Source organism: Benincasa hispida, chromosome 9 (genome assembly GCF_027475165.1).
Source record: "Benincasa hispida cultivar pf3 chromosome 9, pf3_genome.v1.1, whole genome shotgun sequence".
Lineage (NCBI taxonomy): Eukaryota > Viridiplantae > Streptophyta > Magnoliopsida > Cucurbitales > Cucurbitaceae > Benincasa > Benincasa hispida.
The window spans coordinates 89,291,226-89,309,092 of NC_143486.1; the positions used below are offsets into that span (position 1 = coordinate 89,291,226).

Below are 17,867 nucleotides of genomic sequence, written 5' to 3' on the forward strand. Positions count from 1 at the left end.
GGAGATTCAACCTAACACTCATATTATACTCATTTTGACAAGTTGGTCGTGTTACTTAAATAACTAGCCATTTTCAATCATGTATCAAATGTATCAGACATATACTAGTAATGCGTCGAGTTTATCAAAGGTATCAAATGTATATCAATAATGTATCAGGTGGATTGAACTTTTTTTTTCTACTTTTGTAAAAGTAATAAGTTTGGATTATGGCCCCATTTTTAAAATTTATTTTATCAAATCTAAATTAAATTATAAATGGAAGGTTTAAGACAAAAAAAATAAAAAAGAAAAGAGACATAAGATGCTTTTAAAACGTAAAAATAAAAATGAACAAAAGTGGAAAAGAGAGAATGGGGCGTCAAAATTAAAGAACCAGAGCAGGAAATAGCAGCAAAGGAAGTAAAAGAAAACGAGTGGAAGAAACTTCCTAACACCTTCCAGATCACAGTAATCGAGGTCAAAGATGGTGGGTCTGGTTCTAGTACAAACCAACCAATTATAAAACACTGGACAGAACCAGCCACCGGTGGCCATGGAGTCAAAGCCACGCTGCTGAAGAATCAGATGTTGTTTTTCTCTCTTCAATTTAGACGAATTAAACCTCTCTGTTCCTTCCTTATTGCGCATGTTTTTTTGTTTTTGCTAATAGTAGAACAACTGGAAACCTAATTGCACAGTATTCCATCAGATCGACGACTAGGAGGAGACTGATTCTTTCTATATTCGCAGCTCAGCCGCTGACTGTTCTTTTTACGGTTCTCTCTGTGTGTGTGATGTTCCCGTTCTTCTTGCCCTTTGTTGTGGTTTGATTTCTGCGCTGAACTTCAAGCTGAAGCAAGATCTGGAGTTTTTGTTTTTTTTTTCCTTAATAGCTGTAGATCTTGAAGTTGAAGGTCAGAAGGTAATAGAATAGAGATGGAAAGTTATTTGAATGAGAATTTCGGCGACGTGAAGCCGAAGAACTCATCGGAAGAAGCGCTTCAGAGATGGAGGCGGCTTTGCTGGCTGGTCAAGAATCGGAAACGGAGGTTTCGATTTACTGCCAATCTCTCTAAACGATTTGAGGCCGATGCTATTAGACGCTCAAATCAGGTATCTCATTGATCCTAATTCTTAAAGAGTGGCGGCTGGGGTGTAGGGGGCTGTCGCGAGTAATCCGAGGCTGGAGGAGTTTAGTGGTTACGTGGTGGATTGATGGTTAGGATCATTATATAGAAGCACAGCTCACGGACTATATGTCGCTCCAATGGTACGAGCTGCACCTAGCTGGTGCGTGGTGTTCTATACAAATGAATTTTTTTTCTTAACATTTACTTGAATCTGCAGTAGTTTCTGGACTTGGTGAACTTGATATATTAAGTGGATGTTCTGAAGTTACTGAATTCGAATAATCAGTCCGTTTTCTTTACTTCTGTATCGTCAACAAAGTAAAAACAAATAAAAATCCGTGTATTGTCTAATCTGAATAAGAAATTTCACCACAATTATTCTCTTAACGTTTCTTCACAACCCGTAAAAATCGGCTAGTAGGTGTAGAAAGTATGGAAAGTTGGTATAGGTGTTCCTTATTATTTTTTTAATTGGCTATTTCTATTGAAAGGGTCCCATTCTTTGAACAACGCAGCAAGATTTGAAATAGTAGATTTCACATGATTTCCTGTTAAATACTCTTAATTTCTAACAAATATTTTTTAGAATATTTTTCAAATTATGGTGGAGGATGACTTTTGTACTTTTCAAAGTGCTACCTCGAGAAAACACTTTGACTATAGAACCCAAATTTGAAAATTTTGAAAATTTTGAAAATTACATTTAATTAATCATATAACATTTTCATTCTTCAAAAAAGCAAGCCAAACCCAGAGGAAACTCAACAATTGCTTATAGAAAACGTCCTTCTTAAGAGTCAACCTGAAATTACCTCAACCAAATATTTAGTTAAAGCAGAATGAGGCAGATGAAATACACATTACTTAAAAAATTATTTTTCCAGGAGAGTACAATATGCATACGCAGCCAATATACTATACGTGGCTCCATAGTTAATTCGTTCAGCTTTCATACTCGTCAATTTGACATTGATAGCCTGGTGTTTCCCTTGGGTTGACATTATGGGATCTTCTTAAGAATTTGTCTGGTTGCAAGGTCTTACAAACATCATACCATAAGAATTCGTGATCACCAAGGGGAACATTATCTTGTATCACAATTTGCGATCTATGGTTTTGCAAGCTGTGGGACGGGATACAGGCTTGATAAATAGTGTCGTTGTTTCCAGGACTGAGAGATTGGAATGAAATCCATATGTTACACTGTTTTTCCACAAATTTCTAACGTGCATTGGAGTTTAACCTTGAACAACAATTATATCCTGTAATGCGATCTTCTTTCCTATTTTGTTGCTTTTGATTTTGATGCTTAATTGTTTTTTTTTAACAACCGTTGCAGGAGAAGTTCAGAGTTGCAGTTTTAGTTTCACAAGCAGCGCTTCAGTTCATCAATGGTAAGTAAGGTCTTGTTATGCGATCAACTGAGACTGACGTTATAGATTAGTAATTCATGTTGCACTGTCTTTGAATGCCTGCAGGGTTGGATTTGTCTCCTGATTACGTTGTGCCTGAAGAGGTCAGACAAGCAGGTTTTGAAATTTGTGCAGATGAAGCAGGCTCCATTGTTGACGGCCATGACCTGAAGAAGCTGAAGATTCATGGGGGTGCTGAGGGTATTGCAATTAAGCTCGCCACGTCAATGGAGACGGGAATTCCTACTACGGACCATTTGATCCAGAAAAGAAAAGACATTTATGGAATTAACAAATTTACCGAAAGCCCACCTCGAGGATTTTGGCTTTTTGTTTGGGAAGCTCTCCAGGATACGACTCTAATGATACTCGCTTTCTGTGCTGTTGTTTCCCTTCTTGTTGGCATAGTGATGGAAGGATGGCCGAAGGGTGCTCATGATGGGCTCGGCATTGTTGCGAGTATCTTGCTTGTTGTATTTGTCACTGCCACCAGTGACTATAGGCAATCGCTTCAGTTCAAGGATTTGGACAGGGAAAAGAAGAAAATTGCAGTTCAGGTTACCAGAAATGGGTTGAGACAAAAGATTTCTATATACGAACTTCTTCCTGGTGATATTGTTCATCTTGCCATGGGTGATCAGGTACCAGCAGATGGACTTTTCGTTTCGGGGTACTCTCTTCTGATAAATGAATCCAGTTTAACAGGTGAGAGCGAGCCAGTTAACGTAAATTCTCAACATCCTTTCCTCTTGTCCGGAACAAAGGTTCAGGATGGTTCGTGTAAGATGGTTGTGACTTCTGTTGGCATGAGAACCCAATGGGGAAAGCTGATGGCCACTCTTAGCGAAGGAGGAGATGATGAGACTCCTTTGCAGGTAAAGCTCAATGGGGTGGCGACAATTATTGGTAAAATAGGCCTGTTTTTTGCTGTCATAACTTTCGCTATATTGGTTCAAGGATTGTTCAGTCGCAAGCTAGAAGAAGGGTCTTACTTCAACTGGTCCGGAGATGAAGCAAGGGAAGTTTTGGAATTCTTTGCTGTCGCCGTAACTATTGTTGTGGTTGCTGTGCCTGAAGGGCTGCCTTTGGCGGTAACACTGAGTCTTGCTTTTGCAATGAAAAAGATGATGAACGATAAGGCACTTGTCAGGCACTTAGCTGCTTGTGAGACGATGGGATCAGCTACTACTATTTGTAGTGACAAAACTGGGACCTTGACAACTAACCACATGACTGTTGTGAAAGCATGCATCTGCAGCAAGGTGAAGGAAGTTAGCAATTCTAGCAAGTGTTCCGATTATCGTTCAGAGCTTCCCGATTCCGCTGTTGGTATTTTGCTGCAATCGATATTTAACAACACTGGCGGAGAAATCGTCAAGAACAAAGATGGCAAGAATGAGACACTTGGGACGCCCACCGAGTCTGCGCTTCTGGAATTCGGCCTTCTGCTTGGTGGGGATTTCCAAGAAGAACGACAAAAGTCCAAAATCGCAAGAGTCGAACCCTTCAATTCTGTGAAGAAACGAATGGGGGTTGTTCTGGAGCTCCCAGCTGGTGGCTTCCGCGCGCACAGCAAAGGTGCTTCAGAGATCGTTTTAGCTTCATGTGACAAAGTTCTTGACTGGAACGGTGAGGCAGTTCCTCTCAATGAAGAGTCCAACAACTTTTTGAAGGAAACCATCGAAGAATTTGCGGGCGAAGCTCTTCGAACTTTGTGCTTGGCTTACATGGACATTGAAGGCGAGTATAGCTCTGAAAGTCCGATTCCCGCTAGTGGCTACACATGCATAGGAATTGTTGGTATCAAAGATCCCGTTCGTCCGGGAGTCAAGGAGTCCGTTGCAATTTGCAAGGCCGCCGGTATAACCGTACGGATGGTTACGGGAGATAACATCACCACCGCCAAAGCAATTGCTAGGGAATGTGGGATTTTGACTGATGATGGTATAGCAATTGAAGGTCCTGAATTCAGGGAGAAGAAGGAGGAAGAATTGAGTGAAATAGTACCAAAAATTCAGGTACATTTGAATAATTTTGATTTTAGAACTATAATACTGTCACTGTTACTATTAGCCCAAACCGAAATAATGGACAAAATAGAAGTTGGTGTCGATTTGGCAACTAACAGAGACAAATTCATCCTTGAGAATGCCTTTTTTTTGTTTTACTCAGCTAGTTCTCTGGGGCATCATGTACCCTCTTAATTGACCCTGTAAGAATTGGCGTGCTAAAGGAATTTTGGTGTTTCTTGTGCAGGTTATGGCTCGATCTTCGCCAATGGACAAACATACTCTTGTAAAGCACTTGCGAACCACTTTTCAAGAGGTCGTTGCAGTTACTGGGGATGGAACAAATGATGCTCCGGCGCTCCACGAAGCAGATATTGGATTAGCTATGGGCATTGCTGGAACTGAGGTACTCAAATTGTCTTAAAGATGATAATTCAGAGAATCCTTAATTCCCATTTAAAAAAAAAAAAAATCCCTCCATAAACAACAATATTCTTGGGAGTGGGAGGCCCTGCGTAGTTGGAGGGGTTTGCTGGTCAAATAATTAATCTTTTACCGTACATTTTGAGCTGATACAATCTTGAAGTTAATGACATAAAACGTGAATGTAGGTGGCAAAAGAGAGTGCTGATGTAATAATTCTTGACGACAACTTCTCTACGATTGCAACTGTTGCCAAATGGGGGCGTTCAGTCTACATAAATATCCAAAAGTTCGTCCAGTTTCAGCTAACGGTGAATGTGGTTGCACTTCTCGTCAATTTTTCTTCAGCTTGTTTGACAGGTTAGCTGACATTGATTTTTGAAGTTATAATCTCCCTTGCCTATGTGAAATTTTGTGAAAATACTTAATTTGCGGATTTCTCAGGAAATGCTCCCCTCACTGCTGTGCAATTGCTTTGGGTCAACATGATAATGGACACACTCGGAGCACTTGCATTGGCAACTGAGCCTCCTACTGATGACTTGATGAAGAGATTGCCAGTTGGTCGGAAAGGGAATTTCATTAGCAATGTGATGTGGAGAAATATCTTAGGGCAGTCATTATATCAGTTTATAATAGTTTGGTATCTCCAGACGAGAGGACAAGCTCTTTTTCATCTTGATGGCCCAGATTCTGGATTGATACTGAATACACTAATTTTCAATGCCTTCGTCTTTTGTCAGGTAATTTGTTTACCCAAATTCTTGACCTTTCCACAGATGCTCGAGTAATATTCTCGTCTGGTACTAGTTGATTGACTGACATCCATCTTCCTTCTTACTAAAGTTAACTGTGTTCATAAATTGCTGGTCTTTGTAGGTTTTCAATGAGATAAGCTCAAGAGACATGGAAAAGATAAACGTGTTTGAAGGAATATTGAAGAACTACGTCTTTGTGGCAGTTCTCGCTTGCACTGTCCTTTTCCAGATCGTAATCGTCCAATTCCTGGGAACATTTGCAAACACCTATCCTCTAAACTTACAGCAATGGTTTGTCACTGTGTTATTTGGATTCCTTGGCATGCCAATTGCAGCAGCTTTGAAGATGATTCCGGTTGGATCAGACTGAAAACAGTTTCTTCTTAACTCTAAAAGTTTAGAGCAGAAAACTCATTTTCTTTTCCCAATTTTTTTGGGGTCATCTCCTCACGAATTTGAATTACACTTCAATCAGTTAGACAAGCTACCAAAAACTTGAGGTAAGGATAACCTTGTGCAGAAGAAGTTGATCTTTCCTGTATATTTTTAGCCCCTCTCAAAAGTTGCCTACCAACGACTTATTTTTCTTTTTTTCTTTTACTTTTCCTTTTTAAAAGGAAGCTGTTATAGGACATCAGTTTTGGATCATTAAAGGTCCTCTCAATATGCTTGTATTTATAACTCATTTCTTTTGATTTATTGCTTAGTATTTTGTTAGAACATCGTGGCTCTGATTTCCAATCAACAATATTTATTAGTTTTTTTTTTTTTTTTGTTACATTTATATAGTTTTATCCAGAGTCCAGACCTTCTATGAGGCATGATTGCTATGCTCACAAATTAAAAGCCTTCTAAGCCATTAACCATTAGCCATTAACTCTCTTAGGCCCCTTTTATATTGGATATACAGGTGAAATTGAACGTTTTATTGAATCTTCATCATAAAGAAAGTTATAAGTACATAATTATTGAACTATGCTGACAGCCGAGTTGTGATCTTTGAAGTTGGATGAAAGTTTGAAACTTGGTATATATAAGCTGTAAAAATCATGAGTCTCAGTGAACTATAACTCCTTTTTCAATGGTAATAAATCAGGTCTCATCGGTGAAAATAGGAGTTTTCACTTTTCCTTGAGAGGGATACAGGAGCGTAGGAAAAGGCTGAAACAAGAATGCCCTTTGGCAGTGGGGGCAAATCTCTCTCTCTTCTCACCAAATTTCCAAATGACAGCTCAAGCTTTAGCACCGCCCTAACCTATCAATCATCAAACACATTGTGTGCAAAAGAAGAAAGCTTAGGAAGATGTCACTTTTTAAATTGAGTTTCATACATTGGAAGTAGAAGCTTCCTTGAAAAATAGAGCCTTTGTCACTTCATTAAGAAATATCACTCTCAAAGACTACTCATCTTTTCTTTTTTCTTTTTCATTTTCTTTCCCTTGACATATCATATCTAAATTTCTCTATGGTATCAACTCCAAAACCCCTTTAGACTTTAAAGATATTTGGGATTAAGCGTGGAATAGTGAGCTCTAAGAAGTTACGAAGTCTTAGAAATTATGAATTTTTGGAACCACGATATAAAAAATTGATAAAATATAAAATTGATGTTTTTAGTAGTAAGACTTATTATCTCCTTGGTTGAACAAAGAATGTAGGTAATAACTCCTATTTCCCAACTCCGTAGGCCAAACACAGCCTTTTAGCATAGTTGTCTTTATTCTACATTCAAAAAAACATTGCAGTCCACCAAATTAACTTCTGAATCACTTGGCCTATGTTGAATAAAATATGGGTGCAAAAGTTTCCCTTTGTACACCACCTCTTGGAAAAATTACACTAGCTTTTAGATGGGGGCTTTTTTTAAGCCAATAAGAGGGATCCACATTTCAAGTTGGGTAGAAAATAGGCATCCTATGCAAAAGAGAAGGTACCATTATAGTAGTAGGATTCCTGTAGCTCATTTCAACAAAAGAACAATTCTACTGATAACTGCTCACGGTGTATCCCTAAGCAATCTCATGGGACGTCAACCTGATCCTGACCATATCTCCCATCCATCCCCAAAGGACTGCATTTTGTTTGCTTCTTTTCTCTCTCTCTCTCTCTCTCTCTCTCTCTCTCCTTGGTGAAAGTGAATGAAGAAGACTCTTTAACCTTTGTCTTGGTAAATGGGTAAAATCCGTTTTTAGTTTCAACTCTCAATTGACTTTCATTCCCCCTTTGTTTGGATATTAATCTTTTTGTAAATGCCAAACCAATAGTTTGGCTTTTACGTTGATAGCTACAATCCATCTTTGATTGGATGGATATGGACTTTTTGGTTTTGTTTAAACATTGCATAGTAGTGATTAACAGTACTCTGTGTGTATTGGGAAAATGCAGAGTCCACAGTGCACAAAAATCAAATATCATTGAAGTTTTGATCAAACCATATTACACATATTAAAAAAAAAAAAAAAGTCTTGGAAAAACAACCAGGCTGAAGCTCTAAGTTTTTATTTTTCTTTTTCTTTTTCTTTTTTTTTTTTACAGGGAAAAGAGCTTGGCCCCCACCTCAAAAGGCTTGCCCCAAACATTCAAACATATCCAATCACTTTCACCTTTTACAAAGAAACATTTTTGAAGGCTAAAATGAAGCAAAGATGCATCAAATCACAGTAAACAGAGCTTGTCCATCACTCCTCAGCTCTTTTTCAGCACTTCCCCCACACTCCCCAGAGCCTCTTCTCACTTCTCTCAACTTTCTTACAGCCTTTTTCAAAGAAACCAAGAAAAGCATCCCCAGCATCCCATGAAAAAGCCAGGGTTTCGCAGAGACAGCTAAAAAAAAAACACCACAATTTTTAAACCAGTAAAAAAGGAAGAGTGAAACCATATAAGCAAAGAGAGAGTGAACATTAAGTAAGAGAATAGCTGTCCTATAAGCGGCAGCTTTCTTCCAAGCCCTTCTCCCTCCCTCCCCCTTGTGGCCTCCTGGTCCTTCCCTATGACTTTGGCCTAATAAAAATCAGAATCAGCTTTTCTCCTTCACCTTTCACTTTTCCTATTTTTTACATGCAGGTGCAGCCCAATAAATCTGTACTTTTCTTTTTAGTTTCTCTATTCTTTCATCATTGGTTCTTTTCCGGGAAAACTTCATCAATTAACCAACAAATCAACCAATTATTGTGTCATAAAACCCCCTAATTTATCATCACAAGTCATTTGTGAGAAGGTAAAAATGGAAACTAAAAGGAAAAACAAAAACATTCCTCATCATTTTTCTCTCTACCGGGGCCGTTTTGCTTCAGCCACACCACATTTTTCATCAAAGTTACTAAAGTTTAGCCGTTTTCTTTTCGAGGCAATCGTCGATGTTACTGAAGAATTTTCAGAACAATCCATGGATTTCATTTGGGTTGGTGATAAATCTGGCGATTTCAAACACTCTGCTTCTTCTCTACATTTTTCCAATCTGAGCTCTTGCATCAGATTGTAACAAGAAACCACCTCTTCCTGTGAACAAAAAAGATAGGTTAAACTAAATCAGAGATTTGGCAAAAAAGGGAGAAACATGGTCCCAATTTCTTGATAGAACTTACTACTTCAAGATATCTACATTGCGAAATGGAATTCATCTTCAATTCCAAGGCTTTCCTTGTTAATCTGTCATCCATTGCTGCTAAAATGGCTGTGGCTGCTGCTACTTCAGAAGGCCGATGGTTTTCTGTACTTGTTTCTGCATTCAAGATTTGAACGTAATGAAATGAACAAAATCCGATTGGTTGAGAAATTGATGGAAATGGGTTATGTGAAAACTACCTCTAATCATGACCCAGATGAGTTCGACAATCTGAGAAACTTTATTGCTTGGTGGGGATTCAATGGATAATTTAGATATGAAATAAGGAATGAAGGAGAAAGGAGTTGTTGAACTCATCTTCCATTCCAATGTGTTCAACACCAAAAGCTCCATTCTTTGGATTACCTTGCTTTCAAAGTTGAAATCATCCACTGGATATTCTGACAGTGCTGGAACCTTCAATTCTTCCATTTTCGCCGCTAAGGAAAGACAAGCCACTGCCAATAGCCTAATTGCCCACAGCTTCTCATTCTGCAGCCATGGATTTTTTTATTAACAGAGTAAATTAAGAAGCCATTGCCAGAGGAAATGGAAAAATGAACCTTACAGTAATGGCTCTCCTCGAAAGGAACCGATCGAAGTATATCATTGAAAGATAAGCCGTCTGGCAACCAAATCCAAACACATTTCGGGTCTGTGAAATTAGAACAATAGTCAATTGAATTGAATTGATTCAATGGCCAGATGAATCAAGCAAAAAAAAATGCTAAAAAAAAAAAAGACGAACTTTGAGAATCCATGCAATTGCATCCAAACGAGCACATTTCACCCAGTTCCCAAACACCAAAGATTTATCTTTTCTAAACCCAAAACTTTTCTCCTTTACAAGCAATGTATCAACATAATCATCCTCTGCTGGGCTTCGATTTCCAATGTTAATGAATGTGTGTTCATCCACAGTTTCCTCATCCAAACTAGCCCCAATCTCATCCATTTTTACAACAACCGAAAACCCTTTTCTTCTATCACATTCAAGATGAGATCCGATTACAAAGAAACTGAAAAAACAGAAAAAGAAAGAAAGAAAAACAAATCCAGAACCACGAAGGGAGAACAGGGGGAAGTGGAGATGAGGGGTACCCCCAAAAGCAGAGGTGGTGTTGTTGTTGTTGTTCAGCAGTTACAGAAGAAGGAAAGGATTAAAGAAAAGAAAAACCCAATCTGGGTATTCTCAGAACGTGGCGAGATTTTAGAAAGTCTTTTGGTTTTAGGGGGTTTTAGAGAGAGAAGCTTGTTGGGTTTTTGTTTTGAAGAGAAGACTGGAATTTGACTGAAGCAGAGGGTGTGTGTTTCTGGGGTTGCCGGCTTGGATTGGACTTGAGCGAAACTGTTTGAATATACGCGAGTGAGATACACGCACCAATCGTTCTAGAGATCTCTCACTGCCACTTATATTAATACTATTGGTTGCTACCGTACCAAAACCAAGTACTTTCTGTATTTTGTAACCGCACCCAGTACTTTTCTTTCCTTCCTAGACTTGGACTTGCAATTTAGTCCTTGTAATTTATATTTATTTTTTTTTCATTCTATCGCTATGATTTTGATTTTGTTTTATTATTTTTTTTTACCAGAAAAACAAAATTGATTTGTAGGATTTTGACCAACTTTACAAATAGTCTTTATTGTTGTCCAAACAAATTTCTATTTGGATAATTGCATTCAGGGTTATTATTGGAGTTTAGAGAGAATTAAAAATGAATGAAAGTAAGTGGGTATTACGAGTGAGTTTTGGAGATAAAAACCACTCTTCTCTGTCGAAAGAGTTCTGTGTTTTTTGGGATTCTCTTTTTGTCAAGTAATTAGGTTACGTATTGAATGTTGAAGTAATTGATTAATTTTTTGAGAGCTTTTCTACCTCTTTAATATATATATCTTTTCTTCAAACAAAAAGAAGTGAGTCAAAAGGAGAATAACTTGGTGAAAGTTAACATCCTACTTCTTTATTTGATGTCAAAAGTATAAATTTTCACTCTTACTTTTTTTTTTTTAGTGAAAAAAAGAATGAAAATAAATGTTTCACTCTAATGGGGAAAATAAAATTTAGACACTGTTGATAAATTTTTAAAATTATAAACACCAAATTGAAGTTAATGGCAAATTGATAGACTAAATTGAAAATTTTAAAATGAAAATATAAACCAATACTTTATTATTATTATTCTTTTTTAAAAGAACCAAATTGAAAGGTAACCAAAACCATGGGGTCTAAAATTGCAATTTAGCATTTTCCTTTTCCTTTGTAATTATCTTTAATTATAGAAGGCTCGCACTCGCAGCACCAACTTCGGTTCAATGACCAGTCAAATCTAGCCACGTAATTATTACAGAAACACCATCAGTGTACTAATTTTTGGAGATGACCATTATCGTACTTTTGCAATTATCACTATCATTTTTAGGTTAATTTATAAAAAAAAAATTCATGAATTTTATATTTTGTCATTTTTTTTAAGTTTCAAAAGTTTTTAAAATAACTTTAATTTTTTTACAAAAATTCAAACAATATCATTGTTATTAGTTTTGATAGAAACCGTTAAAATTTTGTTTAAAAAATACCCATGAACTTTCAAAACGTTTAAAAAATACTCTTTGTAACAACCCCACCTCTTAGGACTACTAAAAAGGGGATTGCTACTGCATGCATGCATAAATGTTCTCATTGAGGAAAGATAAAGTAAATTAAAATAGAATAATCATGATTTTGAACTGCTTTAGGTATATAAGAAAATGTTCTGATATCATCTCAAAATCTTAAATCGTTCAACCCGGGCATCATTTTTAACAAGAAACAAATTATATAAAAAGAAAAAATAAATTAATTAAATTATAATAAATCCATGATTGAAATTAAAAAACAAAACAAAACATGCTAAAATATAAAGGGTCAAATGCGGAAACGAATTCTGGTTCCTTTGACACTGCCACAGATTCCTCTTGTCAGTCGCCCAAGTGTCCTTGCCCTTACTTGAAAAAAAAAATAAAGATAAAGTTGAGTATAAAAATATTCAGTAAGTGATCCCATTATCGGGATCAGATTATGCATCCACGAGCAAAGAAAGATAGCCCGTGGCTCATACAGCTACATCGATTTTTTGATGATGAAAGGAAAATCAAAAGACGTACTATCTTGCCTTGAAATGCATGTCTAGCGGCCCGTAGGCACACCGTCAAACATGATAATAACATGAACGTGAACCCGCCGACCCACGCATGTCTAGCGGCCTGTAGGCACACCATCCAACATAAGAATAACATGAACGTGAACCAATCGACTCACACATGTCTAGCGGCCCGTAGGCACACCGTCAAGACATGGAACATGAAAATAAAAATAACATGAACGTAAACATGTCGGCTCATGCATATCTAGCGACTCGTAGGCACACCGTCAAGACATGGAACATGAAAATAAAAGTAACATGAACGTAAACCTGTCGGCTCACGCATGTCTAGCGCCCCGTAGGCACATCGTCAAACATGTTTATAACATAAACGTAAACCTGTCGGTTCACGCATGTCTAGTGGCTCGTAAGCACACCGTCAAACATAATAATAACATGCGTCAAGGCGAGACAATAAACTGCTCTACTGGTCTATTCATGCATCACATACATAATATCAGTACTGATTAGAATTTTTAACATGCTCATAATACTTGTAACTACCATGCAACTAGCAAAACATAAGGTCAAACAAAATCATGCTCCAGAGTCAAACAAGTCACTTGATAGGTCTAATCTAGGTCGCCTGGCACGAAGGCACCGATAATAGTATCACTTACCTCAACTTGGTCTCAAAAGTCTGCACAAATAACTCCTTAATAGCCCTTGGATAAAACTCAAATAAACCCTAAGATATTAACCACAAGTTTAGTTTAGCAACTATGGCCTAGGAAGTGAGTAAAAATTAAGTAAATCCTTAGGGTTCAAGTCCGAAGGAGAACCAACCAACTTACACAAAACTTACCCAAACTAAAATTCTCCGATGAAAAGAATGGTCTCTTCTTTGATAATAACGCCTCAGAATCTTCAAAAAAAAAAAAAATATAAATCTTGAAAGTTCAAACAATGGGTAAAAACTAAAATTGTTTCCAACACCAACTGACACTTCAAAAAACTCAAACACCAATCCTTGCCCAAAGTAATCCAACTTTTACCCAATCTCAAAAAGATAGTGGCGGGCGAACAGTGGCAGAAGAAAAATTAGACGGTGGGGGAAAACTATCCTCACAAGCCTTATCCAAATAAAGGAAGCTCTTTTTCTGGTCAACCGGGTCGGAGGGGTTGCTATACGGGAAAAGTCCTTCACAAAACAAAGATAATAGCCCGCCAACCCTAAGAAACTACGCACCTCTCCGACTGTGGTAGGATGAGATCAACTCTGATTGCCTAGATCTTTGTAGGGTCAACAGATACACCTTCAATGGATACCACATGCCCAAGAAAGGACACCTGCTTTAACAAGAACTTGCACTTGGAAAACTTAGCATATAACTGTTGCGCCCTCAAAGTCTCTAGAACCTTTCGTAAATTTTCCTCGTGCTCCACCTCTGTCTTGGAGTCATCTATGAAGACTATCACGAAGGTGTCAAAAAATTCCTTAAACACCCTATTCATCAGGTCTATGAATACTGCAGGAGCGTTCGTCAACCCAAATGACATCACGACGAACTCATAATGCCCATACCTCGAACAAAAAGCTGTCTTGGCAATATCACTATCCTTTATCCTCAACTGATGATACCCCGACTGAAGATCAATCTTAGAAAACACTGTAACTCCTTGTAACTAGTCAAACAAGTCATAAATCCTGGGAAGCGGATACTTGTTTTTTATAGTTACCTTGTTTAATTCCCTGTAGTCAATGCAGAGCCATAAAGACCCATCTTTCTTTTTCACAAACAGCACCGGCGCACCCTAAGGGGACACACTAGGGCGTATGAAACCCTTATCCAACAACTTTTACAATTGAACTTTGAGTTCCTTCAGTTCTGCTAGGGCCATTCTATACGAAGCTTTTGAGATAGGAGTTGTGTCTGGCTCCAACTCGATAGCAAAGTCTATCTCCCGATGCGGCGGCAGACCTGGGAATTCCTCTAGAAAGACATCGGGTAGCCACGTACCACTGGCTCCAAAGTCAAGGAGACTTCATGTCACACCCCACTCCAGATTACCCTCTTAACCTAGATGGAATGGTGACTGCAGTAGTTACCAACTCTTTTGTTGGCACTTACTGCCTAACTAACCTGTTAACTTTTACTCAAACCCTTAATACATACACATCATCAATATATCAACATATTAACTTGGAACTTAACACATTTACATTACAGGGTTTCGCAGCATTATTCATACATGAATATTACAACTTAGTGAGCCTCATTTAGTATATTAGTCACTAGATAGACACATGTGTACTAACTAATACAGGTTTTCAATTACACTTCCTTCAACTTGTTTCTTTGAGTGGCAGAGCAGCAGCGGAAAAGTCTTTTGGGAACTAACCGCTACCTGAAAAGGAAAACATTTGAAAACGTGAGCTAGAAGCTCGGTGAGTGACTTAATAAAGACATAAATCTCATGCTTAAACTGAAAGCTCGAAAATATAAAAATGGAACTAAAATGTACCAAGAAAACATGTACACAAAACCTTTATAACCACCATTAAACATCATTATTCCTTAGTTGAGAACGAACATACATCGCTCTAGCTCCCAGCGTCTATTACTGGCCAAGAGACCCATACTTCGGCCTCTCTTGCTGGTATATAGCCTAGGAGACCCATACTTCGACCTCCTTTTATCCTTAGTTGAGAGTGAACTACTAGATCTAATCCTCAACGTCAACCTTAGTCAGGGAGAACCCTTTTGCTCAATCCCCCAATGTCAACCTTAGTCGGGGAGAACCCTTTTACACAATCCCTCAACGTCAACCTTAATCGGGGAGAACCCTTTTGCTCAATCTCTCGACGTCGTATTACCAACGTGCATGTGGTGTTTTCTATGTACCGTCAACACCTTCGGTACATTTATTCAGATACCTTCCTTACCTTCAGTATCTGGCTTGCTTAAGCTATCAAGTTCTTGAAGAGCATTAAAAGAATAGTTTTCAAATATAACATAGAAAACTCTTTAGGATACCTTCTTTACCTTCAGTATCCCTTTTCATTTTGTTTAGGAATACCAACGCATGTACTTTGACAACCTTAGGTATTTAAAACATAGTACATCAAGCTTCATTCAACCTTAGCTTTAACCCTAACGCATGCTTCATACTTTGTGAAATAAGTTGGCTTAAAACATACTGAACCAGCTTGTAAAAACCACTAGCATGCGTTAGACATGGAAAACATACTTTGAAAACCCATACACTAGTAAACATCATGAAAATGGAGTTACTAAAACATGCTGAAAGTATTTGGACAAGATAACATATTTAAATCGTATCAATTTTCGTAGAAAACATGCTTTACTTAGCATGAGAAATAGCTGCAAACATATGTTGCTTGACATTTCATTTGGATACTTAGCCTGAGAAATATCTTCTAAGAAATCATAGTTTCTAAATCATTAGAACATTAAATCATCACATAGTCACTTACAGCTCGTTGGCCTCTTAACGGGTTATACGCCTCTCCTAGCTCTTTTTGGTCTGAAAGGACATAATTCCCGGTTAACTACTTAGAATTCTTAGCAAAATACCTCAAATAGTTCATTTACTAATGGAACTTCCCTCATCAAGATACTTTACTAGCGAGATACTCATCATGAGTGCATTCTTCTCATGAGCGAGATCCTTCTCATGAGCGAGATTTTTCATCCTAGTGATACTCACCTTTCCAGCGAGATTTAGTCCAATTTCTAGCGAGATTTTCTTCTAGAATGAGATCCTCATCACAAAATTAGCGAGATCCTCAACACAAAATTAGCGAGATTTCCTTCATAAGCGAGATCCTCATTCTCCATATGAGCTGTTTGCTTATTCTTCTCAAGCAGCTGTCTGCTTATGCATAGTTTATCTGTTACAACTTCAGAAATTCATAACTCAAAATCCATACCTCTTTTGAAGGAACTTCATTCTACAAACTTGTTTAGAATTAAGTCTACTTTCTTACCTTAAAATTTCAGCCAAAATTCCTTATAATTTGGCTTAGAGCTTTCAATCTTTACCTCGGGCTCTGATTAATCCGTGATTCTGCCTCTTCTACAAATTCTCCACTTTTGTTCTTTTCCTCTTGCAATATTTCTCTGGCAAGACAATCTCGAAAACTAGATTCTTTCAGCTTTCAAATGGCACCACTTTCACTAAATTTTCTATTGTCAATTGCCGAAAGCATGTTTTTGAATTTCCTTTTCCCTTTTAATCTTCCTGCCGCCTCCGGAATTCAAGGATTAACCGCCACGTGCCAAACCAATAAGTTTTCTTATTTAAATATTTAATATATCATTCCTTTGGCTAAACATGCTTGTTTAGGAAACTTAGAATTCAGGGTTTACACTTAGCTACACAAGAACTTATTTCTTCTTGCTTCCATCTTTTATCCCTCCTAAACCATGGCTTCATTTAACTCACTAGAAGACATCACATTACTTACTCTTACTTAAATTAATTAGGGTTTGGGTTTTACACCTCAGGCTCTCTAGTGTTGACAACACTTCCATGTACCCTGGTTAAACAACCTTTGGGCTTTCATAGCAGAAATCACTTTGGGTAGGACCACGGTCCCCGCCCCTTTAAATTTAAAACTGGCTTCCGTAGGAGGGTTAAAAATCACCTCTTTGTGAGAGTTAGTCTATACTAGCATGGTTAGCAGCTAGCCAATCCATGCCCAGAATCACATCAAAATCCCGCATGTCCAAGACTATTAAAGCCACATCCAGGGTATGACTCACTACTTCAATCTGACATGCTTTTATCTTCTCCTTTGCTAACATAATTTCTCCAGACGAAGTGGAAACTGACAACACATAGTGTAAAGGCTCTAGTTCTAACATGGCATGCTTAACAAATAATGATGATATAAACGAATGGGATCAACCCAAATAAAACAATACTAGTGCAAATGCCCCAAGATTGGGAGCGTATCTGTCACAACAATACCTGTTTTCTCGGCCTCCTGCTGGCTAGTAGAGTAAACACGACCTTGTCGATGCTGAGGCCTACCTGAAGTCCTCTGTTCACGGCTTACAAACTGGTTCCCAAAATCGAGCATGCCTTTTGCAGGACATCTATCTATCGAGTACCCCTCCTGCTTGCAATGAAAACAAACTCCGGTGCCTGTCAAACATCGACCCCAGTGACGTCTTCCACACGAGCTACACACTGGTCGCATTCTCTCCACCATACCCGCCTCGACAGTCTGCTGCCTAAAATGTCGAGGCAGTTTGTCTGAACCTTGAACCTTCTAATGGGGGTGAGGCTCGAAAGCCTTCTGATCTGCCTTCCTCTTTTGACCTGAGGAAGGTCCCACCCTAAATGCTCGTGAATACTCATCTCCTAACTGTGGGTCCACCTCAGCTGCCAAGC

General features: G+C 38.2%; 2 protein-coding genes across 2 annotated transcripts; one reads left to right on the forward strand and one right to left on the reverse strand.

Moving 5' to 3' along the window:
* Positions 1-360: 360 nt before the first annotated feature.
* LOC150034173 (calcium-transporting ATPase 1-like) lies at positions 361-6,481 on the forward strand. Its single transcript, XM_090318337.1, has 7 exons — positions 361-1,095; positions 2,452-2,506; positions 2,591-4,542; positions 4,781-4,939; positions 5,145-5,316; positions 5,401-5,699; positions 5,836-6,481. Exons 1-7 carry the CDS (start codon positions 919-921, stop codon positions 6,082-6,084), a joined length of 3,063 nt encoding a protein of 1,020 aa, XP_090174463.1. The 5' UTR covers positions 361-918; the 3' UTR covers positions 6,085-6,481.
* A 1,728-nt stretch (positions 6,482-8,209) lies between these two features.
* LOC150034174 (cyclin-D5-1-like) lies at positions 8,210-10,591 on the reverse strand. Its single transcript, XM_090318338.1, has 5 exons — positions 10,067-10,591; positions 9,887-9,973; positions 9,519-9,810; positions 9,299-9,435; positions 8,210-9,212 (listed from the first exon to the last, which is right to left on the reverse strand). Exons 1-5 carry the CDS (start codon positions 10,271-10,273, stop codon positions 8,985-8,987), a joined length of 951 nt encoding a protein of 316 aa, XP_090174464.1. The 5' UTR covers positions 10,274-10,591; the 3' UTR covers positions 8,210-8,984.
* Between the last annotated feature and the right edge of the window lie 7,276 nt (positions 10,592-17,867).

What these genes read in the sequence shown, in the direction of transcription:
- LOC150034173 (XM_090318337.1), top strand. Translation starts at nt 919, where the DNA reads ATGGAAAGTTATTTGAATGAGAATTTCGGCGACGTGAAGCCGAAGAAC. An exon ending in TGGGCATTGCTGGAACTGAG is followed by an intron (nt 4,940 to 5,144) that starts GTACTCAAATTG and finishes ACGTGAATGTAG; the next exon opens with GTGGCAAAAGAGAGTGCTGA. An exon ending in ATGCCTTCGTCTTTTGTCAG is followed by an intron (nt 5,700 to 5,835) that starts GTAATTTGTTTA and finishes TGGTCTTTGTAG; the next exon opens with GTTTTCAATGAGATAAGCTC.
- LOC150034174 (XM_090318338.1), bottom strand. Translation starts at nt 10,273, where the DNA reads ATGGATGAGATTGGGGCTAGTTTGGATGAGGAAACTGTGGATGAACAC. An exon ending in CAATTGCATGGATTCTCAAA is followed by an intron (nt 9,974 to 10,066) that starts GTTCGTCTTTTT and finishes CTAATTTCACAG; the next exon opens with ACCCGAAATGTGTTTGGATT. An exon ending in TTTCGAGGAGAGCCATTACT is followed by an intron (nt 9,811 to 9,886) that starts GTAAGGTTCATT and finishes CCATGGCTGCAG; the next exon opens with AATGAGAAGCTGTGGGCAAT.